At 43.3% G+C, this 25,726-nt stretch overlaps 1 protein-coding gene across 1 annotated transcript in view; it reads left to right on the forward strand.

Moving 5' to 3' along the window:
• Positions 1–11,002: 11,002 nt before the first annotated feature.
• Positions 11,003–25,726, forward strand: part of COLEC12 (collectin subfamily member 12) — a 142,387-nt gene continuing 127,663 nt past the window's right edge. Inside the window, exons 1-2 of the mRNA XM_039527330.1 lie at positions 11,003–11,381; positions 24,501–24,551. Coding sequence (XP_039383264.1) covers positions 11,375–11,381; positions 24,501–24,551 — 58 coding nt within the window. The 5' untranslated portion in view covers positions 11,003–11,374. The remainder of the gene's footprint in view (positions 11,382–24,500; positions 24,552–25,726) is intronic.

Below are 25,726 nucleotides of genomic sequence, written 5' to 3' on the forward strand. Positions count from 1 at the left end.
GAACTATCCACAATGACTCCAAGATCTTTTTCCTGACTCGTTGTAGCTAAATTAGCCCCCATCATGTTGTATGTATAGTTGGGGTTATTTTTTCCAATGTGCATTACTTTACATTTATCCACATTAAATTTCATTTGCCATTTTGTTGCCCAATCACTTAGTTTTGTGAGATCTTTTTGAAGTTCTTCACAATCTGCTTTGGTCTTAACTATCTTGAGTAGTTTAGTAACATCTGCAAACTTTGCCACCTCACTGTTTACCCCTTTCTCCAGATCATTTATGAATAAATTGAATAAGACTGGTCCGAGGACTGACCCTTGGGGAACACCACTAGTTACCCCTCTCCATTCTGAGAATTTACCATTAATTCCTACCCTTTGTTCCCTGTCCTTTAACCAGTTCTCAATCCATGAAAGGACCTTCCCTTTTATCCCATGACAGCTTAATTTACATAAGAGCCTTTGGTGAGGGACCTTGTCAAAGGCTTTCTGGAAATCTAAGTACACTATGTCCACCGGATCCCCCTTGTCCACATGTTTGTTGGCCCCTTCAAAGAACTCTAATAGATTAGTAAGACACGATTTCCCTTTACAGAAACCATGTTGACTATTGCTCAAGAGTTTATGTTTTTCTATGTGTCTGACAATTTTATTCTTTACTTTTGTTTCAACTAATTTGCCCGGTACCGACGTTAGACTTACCGGTCTGTAATTGCCAGGATCACCCCTAGAGCCCTTTTTAAATATTGGCGTTACATTAGCTAACTTCCAGTCATTGGGTACGAAGCGATTTAAAGGACAGGTTACAAACCTTAGTTAATAGTTCATAACTTCACATTTGAGTTCTTCCAGAACTCTTGGGTGAATGCCATCTGGTCAGTGACTTGTTAATGTTGAGTTTATCAATTAATTCCAAAACCTCCTCTAGTGACACTTCAATCTGTGACAGTTCCTCAGATTTGTCACCTACAAAAGCCAGCTCAGGTTTGGGAATCTCCCTAACATCCTCAGCCGTGAAGACTGAAGCAAAGAATCCATTTAGTTTCTCCGCAATGACTTTATCGTCTTTAAGCGCTCCTTTTGTATTTTGATCATCAAGGGGCCCCACTGGTTGTTTAGCAGGCTTCCTGCTTCTGATGTACTTAAAAAACATTTTGTTATTACCTTTAGAGTTTTTGGCTAGCCGTTCTTCAAACTCCTCTTTGGCTTTTCTTATTACACTCTTGCACTTAAGTTGGCAGTGTTTGTGCTCCTTTCTATTTGCCTCACTAGGATTTGACTTCCACTTTTTAAAGGAAGTCTTTTTATCTCTCACTGCTTCTTTTACATGGTTGTTAAGCCACAGTGGCTCTTTTTTAGTTCTTTTACTGTTTTTCTTAATTTGGGGTATACATTGAAGTTGGGCCTCTATTATGGTGTCTTTAAAAAGGGCCCATGCAACTTGCAGGGATTTCACTTTAGTCATTGTACCTATTAACTTTTGTCTAACTAATCCCCTCATTTTTGTATAGTTCCCTCTTTTGAAATTAAATGCCACAGTGTTGGGCAGTTGAGGTGTTCTTCCCACCACAGGGATGTTGAATGCTATTGTATTATGGTCACTATTTCCAAGCGGTCCTGCTATAGTTACCTCTTGGACCAGCTCCTGCGCTCCACTCAGGATTAAATCTAGAGTTGCCTCTCCCCTTGTGGGTTCCTGTACCAGCTGCTCCATGAAGCAGGAGGTTGTAACAAGGTTAAGTGAGAGTAGGGAGGGTACACTGTTTAGTTACTTTTCTTCCTAATCTTCTCTCTTCGGGCCAATCAGCATGTGAGTTATACCAGCTTAGACTGTTAGGCTCTGTGGTCCAAATTCAGAGGTGATGAGTAAGGGGGAGTGAAAGTTATACGTTTGTAAGTGGGTCTTCATTAATAAAACTAGGGAAGGTAATAAAGCTATGGAATTCTAGAGGAACTAAGCTACATTCTAGTAGTAGTAAGCTGCATGTTGAGGATTGGGTGACCATATTTCCCCATGTTGAATATGGGACACCTGGTAAAATTACTTGTATTCAGGTGAGTTCAACAGCATTCAATCAGAACTATGCAGTACAAACATTCAAATTAACATCAAGTTGACTGAGCCCCTGTTAAAAAGAAATACTGCGTAGTTGGATTCTTTTTATTTACCTTCTTATCCTTAAGGCTGTTGGGTTCACACAGGGAGAGGTCACACACACACACACTCCTGTACACCTCTCACACAGCGGGGATGACCGACCAACCCGACCCTCCCTGCCCTGCACTCTCCGCCCTCCATGCCTGGCTGGGCCCCTGGGACGGACCAGCCTCTTCTGGTACCTGGCACCGCATCTTCCCGAGGCAACGTGTGTGTGGTGGGGGGGAGGCAGGGCACAGGGGCACATGCCTCTCTTCCCCCCCAGATTCCTGCCAGCCTTGGGGGGAGGTGAGGGGAAGGGATGACTTGGCCTGTGTCTTTGCAGAGCTCATCTCTTCCCTCCCCTCCCCACTGGAAGCAACTTGTCCCTTCCTGCCTGCACAGTGTCGAAAGGCAGCTAACACCTCCAGGCTGCTGCTGGCCACTGACTTTACCCAGACGCCTCCTGTCCCCTGGCTACAGCATGGGGAGGAAGGAGTTATGCCCTAAGGATGCATTGTGCACCAGGGCCCAGGAAACTTGACTGCAGTGGCTTCAGTGAATGCCACCAGAGAGGTGGCTCAGCGGGTGAGGGTGTCTAGGGGACGGAGCAGCCCCGCACTCCCTGGGGGCAGGACCTAGGGCAGGGAGCTGGTGTGTGTGTGTGAAAAGGGTGCTAAGCCCCTGCCCGGGGGCTGCTGTGGAGCCTGAAGGGTCAAGACACAAACAAGCTGGAAATCGCTTCCCCTCCCTGTCCCTGCCACTCCAGAGCTTAGCTGAGGGGCGAAGAGGCTTCCCTGTGCCAGCGCTGTGCTTTAGCACATGCAGGGCTCAGCTCCTCCTGGCCAGTGCCCTGGGACGGAGGGTCTTAGGCTTTCCCAGGGTTCCAGCCCAGCCGGAGGCAGTGGGGGAAGGAAGGAGCCTGCTGGCCAGGCTGTTGTTGAGCTCAGCACTCCGACCAGGGGCTGGTTCTCCACACAGCGCTGGGAGCCAGGGGGATATGGAGGAGCAGTGGGGCTGGGGGTGGGGTGAAGGGGCAAAGCAAGGAGAGGACAGTGAGAGGGGGAGTGCATAAAGGGCTGAGGGGTGGGAAGCAGAGGTGACATATAACCAGCCACCACCTGGCACCTGCCCATACTCACCAGCCACCACAGCTCGCAGCCAGTGCTATCCGGAAATGGGGGGGGGCGGGCTGTTGGCTGAGAGCCAGCACACAGCAGGGGCTGCACTGATAGACCAGCAGGGGAAGCGGCCAGCCCAGCTTTGCCCTGCCACCAGACTTGCACACCCACCCCATCCTTAGGCATAGGACTCCTCCTCCCCACACTGCTGATGGGCGAGCAGGGATTTGGCCAGCAGCAGGATCCACCAGTACAGATGGGAGGGGGAGACAGAAAATACAGGACAAATTGCCTGTTTTAAAGAAAAAGTTGGAACGCCTGCAGGAGGGCTTAAATATGGGACTGTTCCTTTAAAAACAGGACATCTGGTCACCCTAGGATGCCTGAAGAAGTTATACATTATACCAGCTCTCTAATGTTACTTAGGCTTACATAGACATTCATCTGAATTTGCCTAGTCTCTAAAAGAAGTTACAAAATAGGATTGGGGTATGCAGAACATTTCAAATTCTCTTCCTATTGCAGAGAACACAACCTGGTATCTTTGGATGTAGCCATACTTCTATATGCATCTAGAGCCCACTCCTGCAAGGAGCTGAGTATCTTCTGAGTGGGGCTCAGCATCCCCAGCTCCTATTGAAGGCAAAAGGGTCTTGAAGGTGCTCAACACTTTGAGATGCTCACAACATTATAGGATCTGTCTTCTATTGTTTGTTTCTTTTCACCAATATATATCAAGTCACAGTTGGTGGCAATTTTTGGATATTATTAACTATTGCCATCCAACTAAAGAGCATAGTCTATTAGATCTTGGACAAAATGTAATATACATCATGGTGAAAGTCTGAATTATTTTATATTATGTGTTGAAACAAACTGAGCTTATGATCAGACGCAATTTTATTACTAATGCATAAAGAGCCATTTTGGTGAATATTTTATGAAAAATTGAGAATATGGCACTAATTATTTGACTTGGGTAGAGGTGTAAACAATGTAGTAGTCATGGAATTACTTGCTACAAAATCTGATTTCAGAGAATACAAAATGTTTTGTTGGTTCAGATATTCAACAAACTAGACATGCAATCATTTCCAATTATTCTGATGGAATATTAAGCAAGGAAATTGGTTTATAAATTGCCAGGAAAAAATTCTCCACACTTAATGAACAGGAAAAATTCATTCCTGCTTCCAAATATGAAAAGTATAATGAAGTGCTTCATCAAATACTAAAAATATGAATTAGTGGTTTCCAAATGTCATCTGCAGCTAATTATAACGATTGTAGTTTTAATTCCATTCAAGCATTTTGTTTTTATTTAAATCCGGGCAATAGGAGCATCCAATCTATCTCTTAGGCTTCCAGGATTTGAAATGTTGATACTCCACAAAGTACAGTCTCCAAAAGGAAGAGCTCACAGCAAGGAAAGCCTGACAAGTTTCCACTGGGATGTGGGTCTTAGCAGCATCAACATTCAAATGTAGAGGGAATGACATATAAAATGGAAGTCTACATCCATGCCTAGCTTGAGCTACTCAGGACTAAGCTGGTGGCTCACTGCTTTCTGGACTTGCCCGTCTGTACTTCAAATGTTCAGAGAATGAAAAAGAGTGGTGCGGGGCGGCTGAAAACAAACTCATTTGTACAGGACAAGTCCAAATAATTAAATACTTCCAAATTCTGATGATAAACAGAAGAGACTACATGATCCAGATTAAGGAAAAGATCATCTGTAGACTTTACAAAATGATTAGTAAATAACTTCATCATTTGCTCAGGATCATTTACAAACTTATTACCCAGATCCAAGGATAATATCTTTGTTTTGGGCACAGCTCCAAAAAGGTCATTAACTACAATAGGAAATTGTTGAGGAGAAAGAAGATGTATCTCCAAAATACATTATAATACTCAACTTTTTTTTTTAATGAACATTTTGAATTGAGTCCAGCAACTTTCTCAACTTGATGTGTAAACTGCACGAATTTAGATACCCTAATGCTCAAGCAACAGTAAATGGGTATAAGACTAAGGGAGTGTAATTTGCACCACCTCTACATTTGCCCATCCCCTCTACATTTGGCCACAGTGTGATATTAGTTCATGACACTTTATGACAGTGCAGTGCCATAGCAGACTGTCCCTCTACCAGTATTTTGTAGTTCTCTATGAACTCTATGTGATGAAAAAGTGGGTCTCTAAATCATCTATTGAACTAGAACAAAAACAAAATCTCTAAAATGAAATATTTCTGTTAAATCAGATGCTACTATAGGATAGTCAACCTAGGTACTTGCACTGTCCTAAAATAAAATAAAAGCATGTTTGAGGAGTTATTTTCTGAAAACATAAACAGTTTTATAAGGAAGTTTTACAACTTTTATAAGGAAACAGCTGTAGTCATGTTTAGCAAATTGCACAATACCCTTAAACAAGACTCAGAAGCTACAAAGACAGACAGCTCAGTAACTGCCTAGAACATTCTGCGCATGGTAATGTACCCTTATTATTGCATACTGTGTTAACTCCTGGTTCAACAGCTGGATGGTACCGGTTTCCATAATCCCCAGACAACAGGAAAGGGAAATACAAGCTGAGGTCTGAGATTCTACTCTAGATGGTTGTGCCATACCCCCATTTCTCATTATTGTCAGATGAAGATGGGAGAAAATGCAAGATGCTGGGGCACAGCATCACTTTTGGGGGAGATATTGTCACCCCACCAACAGCCAGCATTTCTACAGTATGTTATCAGAGTGTTTTAGTCTGCTACAGACGTCGATCTTTCTAATCAAACAGTCTTTGATGGAAGGGATCTTTTTATTAGAATATACGTACTTCTATATCAATAATCCTTGCAGCCAAGGAAGCCAGAGTTAAACCTCCCTGAAACAAATTTAAAAATACACTAACTATGTCCACTAGAGTCCCTGAGTCTCCATGGAACGTCCACAAGTCCAAACAGTTGACTTTCAACGGGATTCATAAATGTTAGAGTTAACAAGGACCGTGGTAATAACTTTCCACAATCCAGGGGTCTGATTAGGAGTTGGGAGAGTGTTCTGTGGGGAAGAAAAAGGAAGTACTTAGTTCAAGCAGTCTGAACCATAAAAGGATTTATGTCAGAGGAAAGAGTTGAGACTTGGGGCAAGTTCTTATCTTTTCTGAACTTCTTTACTCATCACTAATAGAGATTTTAAAAGCTATTTAAATATTAGCAAAAGATCGGCAGGGATTATATATTTAATTAAAAAGAGTATACAATTCAGATGATCAAGGAAGGATATACACTTAAAAAACATGAAGTTCCACAATGGATACAAGTTTTAATAAATAAATGTATATTTTTAAACCACAGGAAAATACACAACAGATTCAAACCCTAATGGATCAGTCATAAATGTCTAAAAACATGGTCCATATGTCTGCAAATTCTCTAGTTTTTCTTCTTCTCCAGTTTTTTTCCCAGCCAGATCAGCTAACTCATTGCAATACTCAGCAACATTTTGTTTGTTTATGTGCTGTCCTTTAGTTTCTTAAGCTCTTGGCAATTGCACATGCTATCAACAAAAAGTTGCTTTTGAGGTTTCCTTCCTGAAGAATGAGCCCCCAGGTTCTTCACTAATATCACTATTTTACAGCAGCATTAATTATTTTTACATTAGCCAAGCTGCTCAACTTTAATTCAGAATTTAAACCTCTTCAATGATGGCTCTATCCAAAGCCCATCAAAGTCTTTGGAAAGATTCCCATTTGGAATCAGCTTTGATGGGCTTTGGATCAGGCTCTAAATAGTTATTAATACTGGCAATTGAATACATAACAATTCAGATTCCACAAAATCAAAAATTAGGGGTTGACTCAGGATCTAATTTAAGCTAAACATCTGATCAAGTGTTGTACTGGTATGTAAATCAGGGCCGGCCCCCCACCCCCGGCTGCTCCAGGCAGTGGCCCCCAGCAGGCCGCCCCCCCCGCCCCCCTGCAGGGGGGGGCAGGGCCCCCCAGCAGCTGCAGGGTGCAGGGGGGGCCCCAGGGGGGGGGGGAGCCCCAGCCTGGAGCCCTGGGGGGGGGGCGCCCCCCTGGGCCTCCTGCCCCTAACCACTGCCCAGCCCTTTAAAATAGCCCCCGGGCTGCTGCCTGCCCCCTGGCTGCCCTTCTGCTAGCCCAGCCCCCAGGGCCCCTCCCCAGCCCCAGGCCCCCAGCCTAGCCCCAGGAGTGCAGAGCAGCAGGGGGGGCCCCCCCAGGGCCCCCCCCCAGGGCCCTCCCCAGGGGGGGCAGGCTGCCCTCCTGCCCCGGCTCCCTGCCTCTAGGAAGAGTCCTGGGCCTGGCCTTTGGAGGGCTAGCCCCTGCCCCGGGCCCTGCCCTGGGACCCTGTGCCTGGGGGGGAGGAGGGAGGGAGCCCAGAGCTGCTGAGGGCCTGGTGGGGGAGGGAGGAGGGGGGAGGAGGGAGACCTGCACCCTGCCCTGCCACTGCCCCCCCCCCCACCCCCCTGCCCCTGCCCCTGCCCAGCCCCCCCGCCCCAGCAGCCCTGCACCCCCCCCCCCCCCCTGCAGCCCCCCCCCCCCTGCCCGCCCTCCCCTGCCTGAAGCCTGCCCCCCCCCCCTCCCCCCCCCCCTCCCTCCTGCCCTCCCCCCCCGGGCCTGCCTGGCACCCCCGCACCCCCCCGGCCACCCCCCCCCCCAGCCCCCCCAAGCCCACCCCCCCCCCCCCCCCCCTGCCAGCCAGCCCCCCACAGCCCCCCCCCCCAGCCCCTGCCTGCCTGCAGCCCCCCCCATGTCCCCACTGCCTGCTTGCAGTCCCCAGGCAGTAACACCACACACCTGACAGGAGAGGGGGGGGAGAGGGGGGGGACCACACACACACACACACTAGGTGTGACACAGACAGTGAAAAAAAAAAGTGTGAAAAGGGGGAACAGAGTGGGAAACATAGAAAAAAAAAAAAAAAAAAGCCCCCCAAAAAAAAAAATCATCCTGGTCACCCACATCACACCCCAGGGAGTGTGGGGACCCACACATGTGACACAGAGCTCATTTCTAGTTTCAGGCATCTTTTAAAAAAGAACTTTTTTTAACTTTTAACACATTAACATTATTTTCCATTTCCCCACTTTTTTTCTTCTTAAATCCCATCCGGAGAATTTTAAAAAAAAAATTTAAAATGGTAACCCTATTAGTACAAAAAAATAACAAAAAAATACACATAAAAGCAACTTTTTTACAGAACTTTTACAGAGAAATGAAGAAATTTTTTTTTTTTTTTTTTTTTTTTTTTTCTGCCCCCCCCGCCGAAAAAAATGAATTGGGGGGCCCAGACGTCCTAAAGCCGGCCCTGATGTAAATACCATCAATGCTGTTGCCTTTGCAGATTAAAATTCTTGTTAAGGCCCTGGTTCAGCAAAGCACTTAAGCATGTGCTCAAGGCTTTGCTGAATGGGGCTGAATTTAAGTGCTTTGCCCATTACACGTATGTAGGAAAACCCCAATAAATTAGTGTAATATAAATAAATTGCAATCTCTTTGATACCCAACACCTGACCCTAAATTAAAAGGCAATTACTGGGCTAACCACACCCAGTTTAAGTGGTATGCAAATATTTTGCCAATACTGCAGAAAGGGAGAACAAGGACCTTTTCTGAGCTAGCAGAAGGAGGGATCAGTTGGAACCAATTATAGTCAGGACACTGTTTAAAATAATTATAATTTCTAATGTTTTAAGAAAAATCTTTGTATTAAAAATTATTTGGGGGATCCAATCTTCCCCTCCTTATCCAGGCAAAACTCCACTTGATGTAATAGCAGTTTTGCCAGAATATTTGAGCTAAAGAAATAAAAGATGGCTTGCCTTTAATTCTCTAATTCTGCAAAGAGTTACTTAACTTTTGGCACTGTGAGTAATCCATTTAATTTCAATAGGGTTACTCACAGTGGCAATGTGAAAGCTATGCAGTGGGGTGTGAATTGCAAAAGCCTTGCTACTTAACTTCCTCATGTGGATGCTGCTGGTGTGAACTAAAAGGTACCTGTCTCATTAACAGTCCTATTTGAAAGAGGACTATGTTAGTGCTAACTATGGGACATTTATTCTAACACTTTCGTGGGCTCTGCAATTCCCACCCCCTTAAGTCTGAACTGTGACACAGTGTAGACAAGCCTGATGTGTAAAGTTAAGCATGTGTGTCAGTCTTTTCAGAGTCTGGGCACAAGTCTTTCTGATGCATGTGGTATAGATATGAATGGTTCTTCCTCTTCTTGAAGTAGATTTTTATTTTGTATTGGTAAAGAACAATGTTTTGCAGAGACAGGGTGGTCTACTGGTTATAACAAAGGACTGGATGGTATTATAATATAATTATTATATTATATTATAATCGCGCCATCCCCGGCACCGACAGCCTGCTGCACCCAGACATCGTCATCACGGATGAGGACCGGAAAAAGACCATCCTCGTCGACGTGACGATCCCGTTCGAGAATAGGACCACGGCCTTCCGCCAAGCCCGAGCCCGCAAACTCGAAAAGTACGCTCCCCTGGCTGACACCCTGCGAGCAAAGGGCTACGAGGTCTACACCGACGCTCTGATCGTTGGGGCCTTGGGCGCCTGGGACCCCCTTAATGAACGCGTGCTGCGGTCCTGTGGGGTGAGCCGTCGCTATGCGCGGCTCATGAGATGCCTAACGGTCTCGGACGCTATTCGGTGGTCCAGAGACATTTACACAGAGCACGTCACCGGCCACCGTCAATACCAAGAGTGAGCCGGCGTGACTTCGTGCACCCACAAGGGGGAAGAGACCTGTAAACTTCCCCTGTTGGACTTTATCCCCTGAGCCCTGAAACAACCAAAGTGAACTCTGCCCTGTGAGGGTCATCCTATCATCATTACCCAGTCCGCTCACTTATTCATGCCCACGACTATCCATAACATGTTTGTATGAGTGATGTACCCTCACTGCTTGCTGGCTGTACCTTGAACTCACCCACCATATACCCCACATTGGGGACATGACAGACTGTGTATATGTATATGCCGTCCAATACCAAAATGCTAACATCCCCCTACAACCTGTATGTTACCCCCAATGACACAACAACTGACGCTTCAAACACTTTGTATCATTTATTTTTAAATATTCTCTAATAAACTTTATATCTCCATCCTGGTGAATTTAGTATCTAATCAAAAAGTCCTATTAATTCTGTCACTGATTTGATCTGTGACTTTGAACAAATAACTGAGGCCCCAATCATGTGAGTTAGGATGCATGGACCTAGGGCCTGTGTGTTCTAAGGTGCAGGATCAGGACCTTAGGTCTCAATCCTGCACTAGGCTGAGTAGCGGTGCATCACTGAGTCCATGCAAGTGCAGGGGTCCATCTCTGGAGAGCTCACTGGAGGTCCCACCCTAATCTCCTTGTACCTCAGGTGCCCCATTTGTAAAAGAATACTTGGATGTGTAAAGTGCTTTGAGATCTTCAGGTGACAGGGGCTGTCAAGGCACAAAGCATTCATTAGCTCCTTGGTGCTCCTTGGGAATACTGGAAATGAACACAACTGAAGGTGGGGGGGGGGCTCTTCCCCCACCCGGTCTGCTCCCCGTTCCTTACAGTGTGGGGGGAGCCTCTGCCTGGACCTCACTTGCCTTCCAGCCCCACCCCGTCTAAGGAGCCCCCTCTAGAAAAGCAGCCAGGTGGTGGCTGAGGCCGGGCTCAGCCATTCCCTCCTCTGGGGCCATTCCGGGCGGGGGGTGTCAAGAGAACTTCCTTGGACGGCTTTCCCCTCCCCCCTCGGGCTTCCCGGCCTCGCTTTCCTGCCCCAGGGGGGAGCGGGGTGGCCACAAGAAGAGCGCCGCGGCTGAGCTCTCTCCTCTTCCCAGCTGAGCCGGAGGGGAGGGGCGGGGGCTGGTCGTGTGAGTTCAGGCGGGTCGGGCTCGTGCTGGAAACTCCAGGTCCCGGAGGCTGCAGAGCCCAGAGGCAGAGGGAGAGCGAGAGGCTCCTGCGCCAGCTCCCCCGCCGCGGGTGCCCACCATGGAAGTGCAGTGAGGGAGCTCAGGAGCAAACTTCGCTTCCCCAGGCTCGGAAAGTTTCCTATGTGCCCGGCTCCTGTGCCAACATGAAAGGTAAGCGGGGGGGATGGGGAGCGGTGTGCGGGGATCTAGCCGCGCTTTAACATGCGGGGCTTGCTGCGCTGGGAGATACCTGCCGTGCCGGGAAATCTCTTTGCAAACCTGAGGGGGGTGTGTGTGTGTGATAACTTGCACTAACTGGCCAGGGGGAGGGTTACCTCCCCCCCACACACCTTCTCTTTACACTTATGAGGAAAGCTGCCCTGGATGAGTTTCTAAAGCAAACTTGAGACCAGTCCCTAAGCAGTTGTTTACGGCGTCCTGCTTCAAATGTAACGTGGTCAGGAGAGGGGCGCACTCGCCCTCCCTACCGTTTCTGCTCTCCCCAGCACGTATTTCCTGACCACCTATCTTTTAGTTTTCTCCTTTCCCCACTCCCCTGAAGTTTTAGAAAACAGAGCAGCTTTTTCTTTTTTTGGCCAGTGTTTCGTGATGTTCTTGGTGTTGCTTTTAAACATCTGGCAATGATTAGGTGCCAGTGGATGTTTAACTGGCTTGTGAAATGTATTTGGCATCCTTCACCCCAAGATCCACTGACTGGAAAATATTTGGTCTTTTGCATCTGTTAAAGCTGAAACTTAAAGTCGTCTCCCATCCCCCGGCGTTAAATGGGTGAAACGCCCGCTGCTTTTACACAACACACCAGTTGGCCCTGCTCGTGTCCTATAAAGTTGTGACTAAGAGGGATCAGATAGTGAGCTTTTAAAATCGAATACAGAAGTAGCTCTGCAAATTGCTATCGTTCTAATCTAATAAAGATGTACTAGGGCTTTGCAAGAAGCCCTCCTGTTTATGAAAAGTGAGAGCTGACAGCGAAGCATAGAACCCTATACTCTGGGCAAGGTTACAAAGAAAGCATCCAAGAACACTAGAGAACATTTAGGAAGTACTTGTGAGTTTGCAAGATTCAAGTTCAATTTTTCTCAGAGACAAAAATAAACTTTTAAAAATACCAGCAAACCTGCAGTTGGGCACCAGTTTAGAACTTAGATGCCAACAGGCCAGAAACATCAGGATAGTTACACTTAGTTTCCAGAGCCGAGTACAGCAAGCGATGTGATCATTTATTCACATGCCAGAGTAGCTCCCTAAAGGGATGAGTGTGGTTGCTTTTATTTTTGTTTTGTGAACCCACACACACTACTTAAATAACTTTTGGCATTGTGACAAGGTGTCTGTAGGGGAGCCTGCAGTTTATTAACAATATTTTTTATTTACAGACCACTAGTGCCAAACGTTTGTCACTGCCTTATTGCTAGCAGCACTAGTGTAATCCTCGCCATCATCATCCTTGTCTCTTTATATAGCACCTTTCACTGGCAGATTTCAAGTGGCAAAAACAAAGTTAAATAGTGGAAATAGCAAATTAAAAACCATATGTGTTTGATTTTACAATCTTTAATTCAGTGTTTCTTCTCATGTTGGCATTGATGCTTTGCTCACTTATTTTCTAGCTGTTTCTTTTTTGGGGTGAGGGGAAGGGGAAGTACCTTGCTGAGTGCTACACTGGACAGGATCCTGCACCCATTGAAGCTGACAGGAGTTTTGCCATTGATTTACAATGGATATGCAATTTGAGCTGGTATGATTTGTAGCCCATTGCTTTTCTCTGCTAAAGGCAGAAATGTCACTCTGAGACGCTGTTATGGCTTCGATAAATTAGTGTTGGTTGCTCCAGAAATGCAGCATTACTGGAAAGCTTCACACTCCTTTTTAGTCCCTAACCACTATGTTTCTTTAAGAAGTTTTACAACGGCTTGATTTTTTTTATTTTGTTCAGAACAATGGAAACCAATAATAAACCTTGTAAAAGAAAATCTTTAAACTACAGTATTAATAGAAAACATCAGACATCAAATCAACTGGTACTGCAAGAGTTATAGAAGTCCTAAATACTGCCAAAGTAAAATTTTGCCTCTATATTTTCCTATTGCCTCTTTAACATACATATTTTGGCTTGCCACATTCTCCATTTAAACTTGGTGCTTGCATAATGCTAGAGCTTTTGAACCTAGTGTAATCACACATTCTCCTCATGAATAACCACATAGTTGATCTACTGAATGCGGTAAACAGCTGTCTCTATTCCCGTATCTACCCTCCCTGGAGAACAGAAGAGTATCAAAATAATTACATCATTAGATATTTGTAAGGAATAAATTATATTTTTCCATTGCTTGAATTCTTAATATGTTGGGTCTTAAATCAGTAAAATAAATTGAAATATATGTTTAGTTTACTGCCAGATTTATTTCCAGTAAACTAAACCGAGCTCATAAATGTTGCTTTTTAATAATGTCACATTATTTATAAAGGGATTTGACTGCCTTAGGGTTAGTTGTATCTTTACCTAATAATATTTCTCAGTTTCTAAAATTGTAGATGTTTTGTGAGTTATGAAGCAGTACTTGTTGTCTAAGACAACTTTCACGTATTCAAACAACAACTCATGTTCAAAAACATTGCGCCCAATTTAACACAGGGAAAGAAGATGCCATTAAAACTGAGTGTTCAACTGGATATTTCTGAACTTCTTTGTTTCAAATGAATCAGTAGGCAATACACTTTTATCACAATTGTTCTGATGTCAAATATAGTACTATGTTATGGTTTACTGTGTACTTCTCATATCACTTACTTTCTTGAAGTCTGCTTGTTTGACATACACAGGATTATGGGATACTACATGTGTATCAAAGGTCTTTGGTGGGGGTGAGGAATGTCTGATATATTATTTGAGGAAAAGTATGTGACCAGAATGACCTGCCCCATGCAAAGTGCACTCTCAAATTAAAAACTGCACGCTCAGTGAGACACATGGCCAGATTAATCCCTGGTATAGTTCCACTGAAGTCAATAGTTTATATCAGGGATGAATCTGGCGAACTGCTGCTTCAGAGCCCTTCTTCATTAGTGTGCATTGACTTGCTTTAGAAGAAACGTGGTACATCAAGTTTTCAATAAACCAAGCTTATGTGCACTCTTTGCTTTATTCGGTATGCATTTTATTGGACAGTGAATGAGGTCTGGCTCCTACAGTTACAGTCACTCCTGTTATGATCTTGCATAGAGCCATGAGACATTTCACGAGCAAACCTTTTTCTCTCTTAAAATTTAAACATGCACCAAAAGTTGTTATGCGTACATACAAAATGCAGCCAATCATTGTATAAAGATATATTTTTAACGATCAAAGAATTCTCTTACATGATTACTATTTCCGTTCCAAATTTCAGTTTTCTGTCCCCAGGCACTCTGGTGATAGAACTGTTTTTAAAAAATTTAAGACACAAGTGTATCTCCTTCATTCTCCTTGTATTCAAAAATAGCTGCATGGTCTTTCTGCAAACGCATCTTTCTTGGGCAGAGACAACATTTCAGAAATTTCAGCCCAGTAGATAAAAGATATGGAAAGTTATCAGCAACTGAAATCAGAAGATTAGAGTGAAATGACCCAGTAACCTTAACTTAGCTGTTATAGTACTAGTAGCTGAAAGACCTTGCTGTAAGAACTGTGGCGGTTGGGCTTAGACTGCACAGATGGAGCATTACTTTCTTATACAACCAGTGAAATTGTTGCATGCAAATTAGCTGTAGAGTAACAGGGGTTTGTGGTTGACTTTCCTCTGATATCACAATGGTCTAGGACCTGGGTTCTCACAACAAAAATTTTGGTGGTCTCAGATTGTGGCCATGAATGCTTGCTGGTGGCCTCTCTCACACTTTTTCCTAAAATACTTAATTAACTTTAGGAAAAAAACAAATAAATATGCACATATACAGGGCCAATCAGTGTAATTTATTTATGTAGGGTTTTTTGCAGACCTAATAATAAAAATAATGTACAGTTGTATGTCTTCTTTACTGGATCTAAACAGAATAGAAACACAAATAAAGTGCTTTGCGTGTTCTTGTCTTTTGTTCTTAGTTGTTTTTGTGTTTTGCTTTTTTTGGTTGCTTTTTTATGACTTGCTAGCTAGTAAGTCTGCTTCTGTGAAAAGTGATATTTGTATGTTTGTTAATATCACTTTTCACAGCAGCAGACTTGATAGTTAGAAGATAGTGAAAAGTGATAATTAACAAACATACAAATACCACTTTTCAGAACAGACTTAATCAGCCCTGATAAGCTAGAGGACAAATTAAGTCTTGGATGGGGAGGTGGGTAGGGAGGCAGCAGGGGGCCAGGAGAGGTAGCAGGGGCCAGGGGGCAATGGGGTAGTGAGCCCGGGGCTAGGGCCAGAGCCCAAAGCCCCGCAGCCATAGGGTGGAGCCTGCTGCCGTGTGGCCGGAGGACAGAGCCTGCCACCCCAGAGCTGAAGCCAGAAGCCTGAACTCCACCATCCCTGGGAAGGTGGGGAACTCCCACTGGCTGCCTGCTCCCCTGGTGTTTGTGGCTCCGCTGCTCCACTCCAACCACTGCCCAGGAGGCTGTGGCCACAAGAAAAGCCGCTGGTGGCCACATGGGGCCATGGTGGCCGCATTTGAGAAACACTAGTCTAGGACTCTTGCCTTGCTGTACCTGAAAGCCCGCACTGGCACAGGCGTAACTTGTAAAATGGCTTAAAAATTGGACAGTAACAGATCTCAGATCCTAGTGATGATTCATTCTGGTGATATTCTGAACAAAAGGAACTCTCAACCATGCTTGGAGCTGTTTCCATCATGTCACACAGACACAACAAACATTCAGAGCTTCAAGTGACAATCCTGGAATCTCCTCATATAGATTAGTATATGTGTGTAGTGCCATAAATGTACCAGGCATGCATGTACAATGAGCCACCTGTGCTGCACATGTAACAGGATGCAGCCTTTACAATCTAAAGGCATGGGCAGGTACAATAAACGTATGATACAACACAGAACAAACCCAAAGCTTTGCCAGCATATGGTCATTATAGCTGGAATGGGTTGGCAGAATAGAAGGGTTTTTGAAATTTCTGACAGGAAGAGAGAGAGACGGGATCTTGCAAACATGAGCTTGAAGGGTATTCTCATTTGGCAACATACAAGAAGGCACATTGTCATGAGGTCAAAAAAAAAGAACAACATAAATACTGGACATAATGCAGATAGGAAAATTACTGTATATAAATGGTGTTAAATATAATTAAGTAGCGTGCAAATTAATTATCACAAAGGATTTTCAGAATTAATTAGAATTGTGTATGATGATCTCAATATTCTATTTTCCCTAGGCATGCAGAGCTGTGACTGTGAGCAATGTAGGGAGAATAGGGCCTTAGAATTTAGATCCACTGGGATTTTTTTTTTCTTTTACACGGGAGTCAGTGGAATTACTCTAGACTGACTCTGGTATAACTGAGAGCAGAATTTGGCCCATTGTTATGAATCTTTTTCTGTGCCTATTTGTTTAGATCTGCACTGTTAGAGCAAAATCAGTCCAAACATCACTGCTTGTTTAAGTTTTAAGACAAGGAGGGAAGCATGCAGTCATGCATAGGGGTGCAATCCCCAGGCCAGCAAGTGAATATATGCATGTTGAAACTAACGGAAACGTAAAATAATTGGAATTAAAGATGGCTGGAAGATAAGATAAATCCAATATTGATTTTTAAAATACCCCACAATACAGGTGTCCAGTCATCGTGGGAGATTCCTAGGATAATTGTGCTCCACAGTTCTCCCTTGAAGAGACAGACATGACCACCCAGTAGAGCAAAAATATATTAAATGTGTCTACCAGGTACTAGAAGTTAATCTGATCCCCTTAATATGTTGAATGTAGCATTATATAAGCATGGACTAAACATAACATGAATTCTCTTTGGGGTTAACCTTCCCCCTTCTAAAATTACAATCCATTTTGGTTTGTAAATTGGAGGTGAAGACTGAGACATGACTGGGAAACAAGTAGATGAATTATGGAATTAGTATAGCAATATATTAATCAGGAAAATGTAGCCCATGCTTTAATGTTGTTAATTGAGTCCTATAAACTGCTCATAGAAAATGATAGTTTTCAGTTCATAAATAAGACCTAGGGGATCTGTTCTCAAATTATTATTCTGAAATACAAATTGATTTAAAATTCAGGCTTTAGATTCTAATTGTTAGTTTCAAACTTTGACATTGCACAGTGCAGCAGCTCCTGGTCTCAGCACTGATTGACATAGTGCACTGATCGGCGAAGAGGCTGGTTTGCTCAAGAGAGGTATTCTAGTCTTCATTATATAATGGCCTCTCTCTGTGTTTGATGTGTGGTTATGGATGGATCTCCTAAGTAAAACTTTTAGTGGGATTTTTTTTTCTTTAAGAACAAAAGTGAATTTCTGTGTGAGTGAGACCAATAGGGGTTGAGGGATGGATTCTTGGAGGGTGAGATGACTCAGAGAATTGGGAATGAGCAATTGAGCCTCAGCTATTCATCATTAATTATTTGTATTACAGGGGTGCCAAGGCTCCAATGAGATCAGAGCCTTTTTTTGCTAGGCATTGCACAGACACAGAAAAAGAGACAATCCCTGCCCCAGAGAGCTTAAAATCTAAAGGAACAAGTCAGCCAACGGTCTGGGGAGAAGGACTATAAGACATAAGCAGAGTGAATGATGTGTTTGAAAATGGCACGTTAGTTTCATGATTTTGTTGCTACTGATTTTTTTTTAATTGGGGGGGGTTGCTGGGAGGGGATTAGCTAAACAAAGGAAAAGAGAGGGGTTTTAATGGTAGGTAGCAAGGAAGAATGAGGGAGGAAGGGGAGCGTGGAAGGGCAGATGCAGTAAGGTGGAAGTGAAGAGTCTGCAGAGGAGAGAATGGCAGGAATGGAGAGAACAGCCAATCCACGCACAGTGGAGAGAACATGTGGCTGTGAAAAGCAGCTGAACACTGAAAACACCATCAGCAACCAAAAATCCCTGCTGCAGCTGCTTGTCTCTGCTCCTGCTGGCTCAGTGTCATCTCTAGGTCAGTGTTTTGAAGGACTAGGGCCCAGATCCTCAAAGTTATTTAAGTGCCTAACTCCAACTACAAGGATCTTTGAGAATCTGGGGTAGGTTAATAGTCACCACAAGTACGTATATATCTGATGACTATTCAGCAACTTGTAATAAATGAATTGGTTGTGTCTGTCCTCTTTGTGCACAGATATTAGTGTTACAAAAATACACAGTCATGCATGTTTGCACCTTTAACAAAAAGGCCTAAGATTCAATAAGTAGAGACTGAACTTTTTGCCACTAGAATTGGTACTTCCTGCCTGGGTATGAGACACACTAGTAGAGAATTCTTAACTCAGGGTCAAAACTATTAAAATTGTTTGAAAATTGACATTATAGAAAGATTTATTTTAAAGGAAACAGAGTGGATGTCATTATTACTAGAAATTAGTATTATTAAAGTGAATTACCAATGCAGTACTTATGACTGAGTAACAAATATACTGTAATTCCAGTTTTTATGGGGTTTATAAACTAGCTGTTCAAATCTGAACTGAAACTGGCATCACAGTTTTCAGTCCCAATCTCTTCATTATTCCTTGAACTGTATCTTTACTTGGTTTTGAAATCTGGTGTGGAAAATTTTTTGTTTCCTTAATTCTGCTGTTTTAACTTAAACGGTTTAAACCAAGGGTCAGATTATACCCTTGTTAATGTGTGTACATGTGTTCTAGAAGTCTACCAAGGTAGAATTTGGTCCAAAAGTATTTCAGGTCCTCAATATTATTTCATTAGTTAAATATATTTAAGTCACTTGGCTGTTTGCTTTTGAGAGGTGGCAACTGGACATGCACACTAGCTTTCCATAACACATTCTGAATGACATTCATAAAACACAGTAGTAAAATTGTAACAATTCCACTAAAGTCATATTGGATCCAAAGAACTTACAGCTCTGACACACTGCCAGTGAAGAGAGAGAGAAGTGGAGTGGTTATGGGTTATATGACTAGGATGGGTTTGGCATCCTTTATGGCTCCAGCCCAAATCTATCTTTCTTCTTGAGTTCAAACTGAGTCACAAGTGGCCCATGAATAACATATTGAAGATTCTAAAAACAAGGAAGCAGAAACTGCATAGTTCTACTCACCAGATTTTTACTTTGGTTCCAGCAAATTAGACTCTGGTTTGATTAATTTGTTTTAGATTAAATGAACTCCCTCTGTTAGTTGTGTTAATCCCCCATTGAACTGCCATATTATTTCCTCTCCCTTTTAAGCTTGGTACTGTAACTTCGTTAACTCTCTTACTATGTTTATGAAAGATGCAAGAATAACAATTTATATCTGAAGTGTTACCAAAATTTACCATCAGAGTCAGGTGAGGTGTGGTTGCAGCCTAAGTGTTTCAAAGTTTTTTAATCTGAGCCCTTGCTTTCCAATGATTTCCCAACAAGGTTCTTATCCTATTCAGATCCAATTGTCATCCCATCCCAACTGCAAAACTCCCATTGTCTTCAGCAGTTCAGGGCTAAGCAGTAAGTGAGGTTCTGGTGTAGAAATGCAAGGATGTACCTATATCACTGATGGAAAAGTCTCTCTCAGAATGTCTCTTCATTTTTCTGACTGGATCTTTCTTCTGTATGTTCAAATCTCTGGCAATGCTATTGGGCAAAACATGAGTAATGAAATGACTTATACAGTCCATCTAGTGTTTTGGGGAAGGAGGTAGGACTTTCAGCAAACAAGCATAGCTAATTAACTGAATATCACCCATAAACTTCTTTGATTCGTCAGCACTTTCATTGTACTGTATGAAAGTTGTTTGCCTCAGAAAAACAACTATATAAATGACATCTCGTTCAACATAACCATTCTTTTTTATATATTTAGACATGAATTTGCCTACATTAATGACAAAATATATTTTGTTTACTACTTTTAACTCATATTGGCACTGCAGAGCCAAGACAAAGAAGAAAGAGAGAGAGAGAGAGAGAGAGAGAGAGGTTCTGTTTCTTCTTATGCATCATTAAATGACTTATTTGCTAATTTTCAATTGGTTATATCTGTGCACAGCTATCAGGCTCAATTAGGTCTGCTGAATCTTTATTACATGTGATTAAATTAGCTACAAAATGATGGGGAGTAAATTAGCAGTCACCACTGAAGAGAAAGGTCTTGGAGTCATGGATAGTTCTCTGAAAACATCTGCTCAGTGTACAGTGGGAAAGTGATAGATAAGTGATTTGGAAAGTGATAGATAAGTCAAAAAATATCATAATACCACCATATAAATCGATGGCATGCCCACACCTGGAATACTGCCTGCAGTTCTGGTCACCCCATCTCCAAAAAGATGGATTAGCATTGGAAAAGTTACAACAGAAGGGCAACAGAGTGGGACTGTTCAGTTTGGACAAGAGATGACTAAGCGGGGATAGGATAGAGGTCTATAAAATCATGAATAGTGTAGAGAAAGTGAATTAGGAAGTGTTGTTTACCCCTTCACATGACCCAAGAACTAGGCATCACCCAATGAAATTAATAGACGGTCGGTTTAAAACAAACAGAATTGAGTATTTCTTCACATAATGCACAGTTAGCTTGTAGAACTTGTTGTTAAAGGATATCTTGAAGCCCAAAAGTATAACTGGGTTAAAAAAAGATTTAGATAAGTTCATGGAGCCATCAATGGCTATTAGCTAAGATGGTCAGGGATGCAACCTCGTGCTCTGGTGTCCCTGTGACTGTGACCTGTGACTGCCAGAAGCTGGGACTGGAAGACAGGGGATGGATCACTCAATAATTGCCCTGTTCTTTTCATTCCTTATAAAGCATCTGGCACTGGCCACAGCTGGAAGACAGGATACTGGGACAGATGGACCATTGGTCTGACCCAGGCTGGTCATTTTTATGTTCTTATCTGATATGTGAGAAGGGGGAAAATTCTATTTTGACTCTCAGATCCCTATTGAGTTTGCAGGATTAGCTGTTCTAAACCCCTTCCTCCTATCTTTACACTTGTAAACTGAACACATCTGATGTTTAAATGATTGAGACAGTAAACATGGAACTTCACAATGCCATATTTTAGTCACAGAGCAGAACTGCACTTCAAACATAGCTATGTGTATTTTGTTGTAGCTAATAAATATCACCTGAATGGAATTTTGCTAATTTGTACCAGGGCCAAATTTTGCCTTTCAACTAGAACTGCAATGGGAAAATGGGAAAACTACAACCAATAAGCAGATCAGCAGTAATATGCTAAAAGGGTCTGAAAGGAATGCAGACAGATTTGTTTCCAGCTGAATAGGGCAGTTATGCATTAAGGTGCCACCTAGGCTTTCCCCTGGCCCACATTTCATAAAAGGAGCACAATAACAATTTTCCACATGAAGTATATCTTTTTGACATTTAGTTCCAACAAAAAAGACATTCATTTCTCTAAAGGAAGTATGAACATTTCTCACCCCTGGGTCCTTTTGGATCTGATTCATGTGTCTTTCTAGGAGACTTTTTTTTTTTTTAACAAGAAAAAGAAAATACTTTTAATTCCATTAATCTTTCCAGATACAGTAAATCTGAAACAGTGAGTCCCTTCTCTGAGTGGCATTTTCAGCCCTGCCCAACCTGTCCATTTAAATTATTTATCATTATATTAATTCTTAAGTTTTAGTCTGTCACTTCTAAGCACCTGTTTTTTCCCCCAAGAGTTCTCTGAGAGCCTAATTCAACACCTATCAAGGTCTCTTCCCGGTGAGGAGTCAGAGATGATGATCCTAGCAGCAGCACTTGGATTTGAGGGAGACACTGTCGTGGCATTGAGGCCGGAGAAGGGGAGATTACAGTAGTTAAGGGGCAAGATGATCAGGGCTTGCACAAGACTTTGGGAGAGAGGAATGATGGGATCTTTAGGAAGAAGCGGCAAGATTTAGCCATGGCTTGGCTGTGTGGGTCAAAGTGGAAGGCCAAGCCAAATATGAAGTCAAGATTGTAGCCTTGAGTTACCAGGCATGTGGTTGTGTTGTCCACCATGATAGAAAAATTGGGAGAGAAACGAGTTCAGTCTTGAACTGAATCCTGTGTTATGCAGCTCGCTCTTGCACACCAGAGTGGCAGTTTTTCCAAAGCTCTGTGTAGTGAATGAGCACGGTTGGGGTGTGTGAGGAAGCTGAATGTTGACTGATTTGTGATCACTTTGATTTATTAGCATTTGCCATGAGATGATCGGCCTCTTTGTTGGGTAGAGTTTTCAAAGTATAAATTTTGGAATTTGGCAGGTTTCAGGAGAGATTGAGGACATGGTTTCTTGTTGCCTTGAAAAGTCTTTTAAGAAGCTGCTGCAAGTTCTTGCATTCCTTACATACGCATCCAACTCAGGATCCAGATCAGGATATGGGCAGCTGTGTGATGGGTGGGCACTGCCTGTAAGAAATGCAAGGTGAAGAATTAGAATTAGGAGGTTTTGATCTGTCCTATCAGAGGCATTAGCTGTGTGACTGATAAAGCCCTGCAAGGTGATAAATTCAGTGAACGTCATCGCCATGTCAGGCAATTTCTCCATCACCTCACCTGCGAGCATTTGATGTTTGGAAGTTAATAGATTAGTAGTATGCCTAGGTTAGTCTTGTCTCTGGGCAAGAGTAAGTGGATGCCCTCAAAGGATTTTGATTTGAGTGTCCTTTTCTTGATCTTGAGCCTGAAAGGGAAATGAATGACTATGCTCCATCTCCAGATTTGTCCTCTCTAGGTCTGGCTGTGTAGTGAATAACGTATCCTGGGAGGGGATCGCAAAGCCAGGTGAGGTAGCAGTTGTCTACCATGTCAACCAGACAGATTTCTGTGATGCAGACCTGGCTGGTTGACTCATTGGCAATGAGACTGAATGGCCTATTGAACGCAGATTTTGCACTGAACTGCATGAGGCTGAGCGTTTGTTTGGGGCCTGTATAACATACCTATTTTGTGATTGCACCTGATTGAATGAAGCTTTCTGGTGACCTTCTGTCCAGATACTGGCCCGTATTCCTGTTTTACTTCTTTCTGTTATGACTTGTCTTGGGAAGGACGTCGGTGGGGGTTAGTGTACTTTGTAGCGATGGTCATCTCTGTGTGTGTCACACGCCTAGAGAGTGGTGTCAGCCTCCTAGGAGGCTGACCTAAGGTGAGCTCTTGGTGAAGATTTGTAATTGCTCCAGATGCCCTAGGTGTGGCAGGTATGCGTACACCCTATCTGGGCACATTGCCGATGTTGATGTGGGAAGGGGTGAAACTCTGCTCCAGAGCAGTGGAAAATGGGGCTGCAAATGGGAAATGCCCTCCTGGGGATGGGAGAAAGGGAAGGGTTGGTGGAGGGATGTTGTATACTTTTTTTTTTTTTTAAAGTAGTGATGTTGCTTGTTTGTGTTGGTCATAATCCTTTCCTTTGTGCTGTTACTGGCAGGAGGAAGTGAGGGGAGAGATGAAATTAATGGCAAGCTAAAGGTCTAAATACCAACCTTTTACTCCCTGTGCCCAAGTCAAGATGAAAATGACTAAATACTCTTATTTCTGCTACCTTTTTGAACTTGACCAGCTTGTCAGTTCTGTTGCCCGTGTCTGAATGAGGTTTATCTCTTCAAGTGAATTTAGTGTTCATGAAAGGTGATGGATTGACAGCCGTAGCAACTGAAGCCTTCTCTTTATTCACAGGAAAAGCACAGCACAGGCAAGCAGTAGTGAAAGCTAGCCCAAAAGACCTTGCTAATGTGCCTCTGCCCTGACCTGGAGGAGACTCCCATGTACGGGTTAAAAGGTGGTTCAGTCTCTGTGCCTACTTATTCCTTTGCCTTGCTGAGACTGCCAACAAAGATGCACTAAGTGCCACTTGTGATGAGGGATTATTTGTCTGCTAAAATCTGTACTAAGACTAGCAATCAATTTAATAAAAGTCCCTGAACAGCCATCAGATGATGATAACTTATCAATTGGATTTCTGCTGGTGACTCAGAGAGAAAAAAGGATCGAAATATCACGCGGTAGCCAAAGATTGGGGTGGAAGATTAATAGTGGAAAGAGGAAAGTTTGAGATATTTTCATACATCAGCAAGCAGTAATATTGATAAAACCAATTCACCATTCAAATACAATACCTGTTGTTGTATACTCTCAAACTTTTGTGCCTTCATATCTAATCTTGGTACTAAATCTGTGCATCTGTCTTTCTGTAGACGACTTTGCAGAAGAGGAGGAGGTGCAGTCCTTCGGTTACAAGAGATTTGGTAAGTAGCAACAAATCTCTCACTTTGCTCTTTCTTATTACTCACATGAAGTCAAACAGGTCTTACAAAAACCTTTACTGGTAGCCATAGGTTCTACAAACCAGGGGGTGCAAGAGCAAGTGGTTTCCTGGGAAGCAGCCGGCATGTCCCCCCTCTGGCTCCTAAGTGTAGGGGCAGCCAAGGGGCTCTGTGCGCTGCCCCTGCCCCAAGCATTGCCCCCGCAGCTTCCATTGGCACAGAACTGCAGCCAATGGGCGCTGTAGGGGTGGCACCTGCAGACGGGGCAGTGTGTAGAGCCGCCTGGCCATGCCTCTGCGAAGGAGCTGGATGGGGGACATGCTGCTGCTTCTGGGAGCTGCTTGAGGTAAGCGCTGCCTGGAGCCTGCACCCTTGACTCCCTCCAGGGCCCCAACCCCTTGCCATAGCCCTGGACACTATAACTTACCATAGGTGCACAGGTATAGACCAGTAGATTAAGCACCCGACTGGGAATCAGGAAGTCCAGGAAATCCTGGCTGTGATATTTATTCCCTCTTTGGTCAAGTCTGTGCCTCCGTTTCTCCATCTGTAAAATTGGGGATAATAGGCATTTTCTTACCTTTCAGGGTGTCATGAGGATTAGGTATTATTTATGAAGGTCTTTGAAGAGGAAAAGCAGAGTACAAGTACTAAGGCTTTCTGTTATTTATGTGTTACGTTAATGTTGAGAGTGCATATGCAATGAAAATCAATGAAATCCTACTGCTACTGACTTACATAAGGGACACTATAGCTTTGATCCTCCATGAGTCCTTAATATAAGAGCTATTATTTTACTCTAAAATACTGTGAATAGTACATAGCTGTGATATTAGTTCTTCGTTTTTCTGAGTGAGGCAGATGTTGCTTCAGAACTAGTAGAACTGCTGTTGATTTCAAGTGCCATTGACTCCACCTTTTTGGGAGGTGGGGTTTGTTTGTCTTTTCTGGAACATAAAATGTTTTGAAAAGTGAAAGAGAGCCAGAACACTGTTGATTTCATGAAAAACACTGGTAGAAGCTTAGTGTATTTAAAGGCTTATAGTGAGTAATTGCTGGCAGCTGGGAACAGTTGTTGGTCAATGTTTGGCAAGCAAAGTTTTGACCAAACTGCTTCTCAAGAGTTCAGCAAAAGAGATTATTATTATTAGTGACAT

This window comes from Mauremys reevesii, linkage group 2 (genome assembly GCF_016161935.1).
Source record: "Mauremys reevesii isolate NIE-2019 linkage group 2, ASM1616193v1, whole genome shotgun sequence".
Lineage (NCBI taxonomy): Eukaryota > Metazoa > Chordata > Testudines > Geoemydidae > Mauremys > Mauremys reevesii.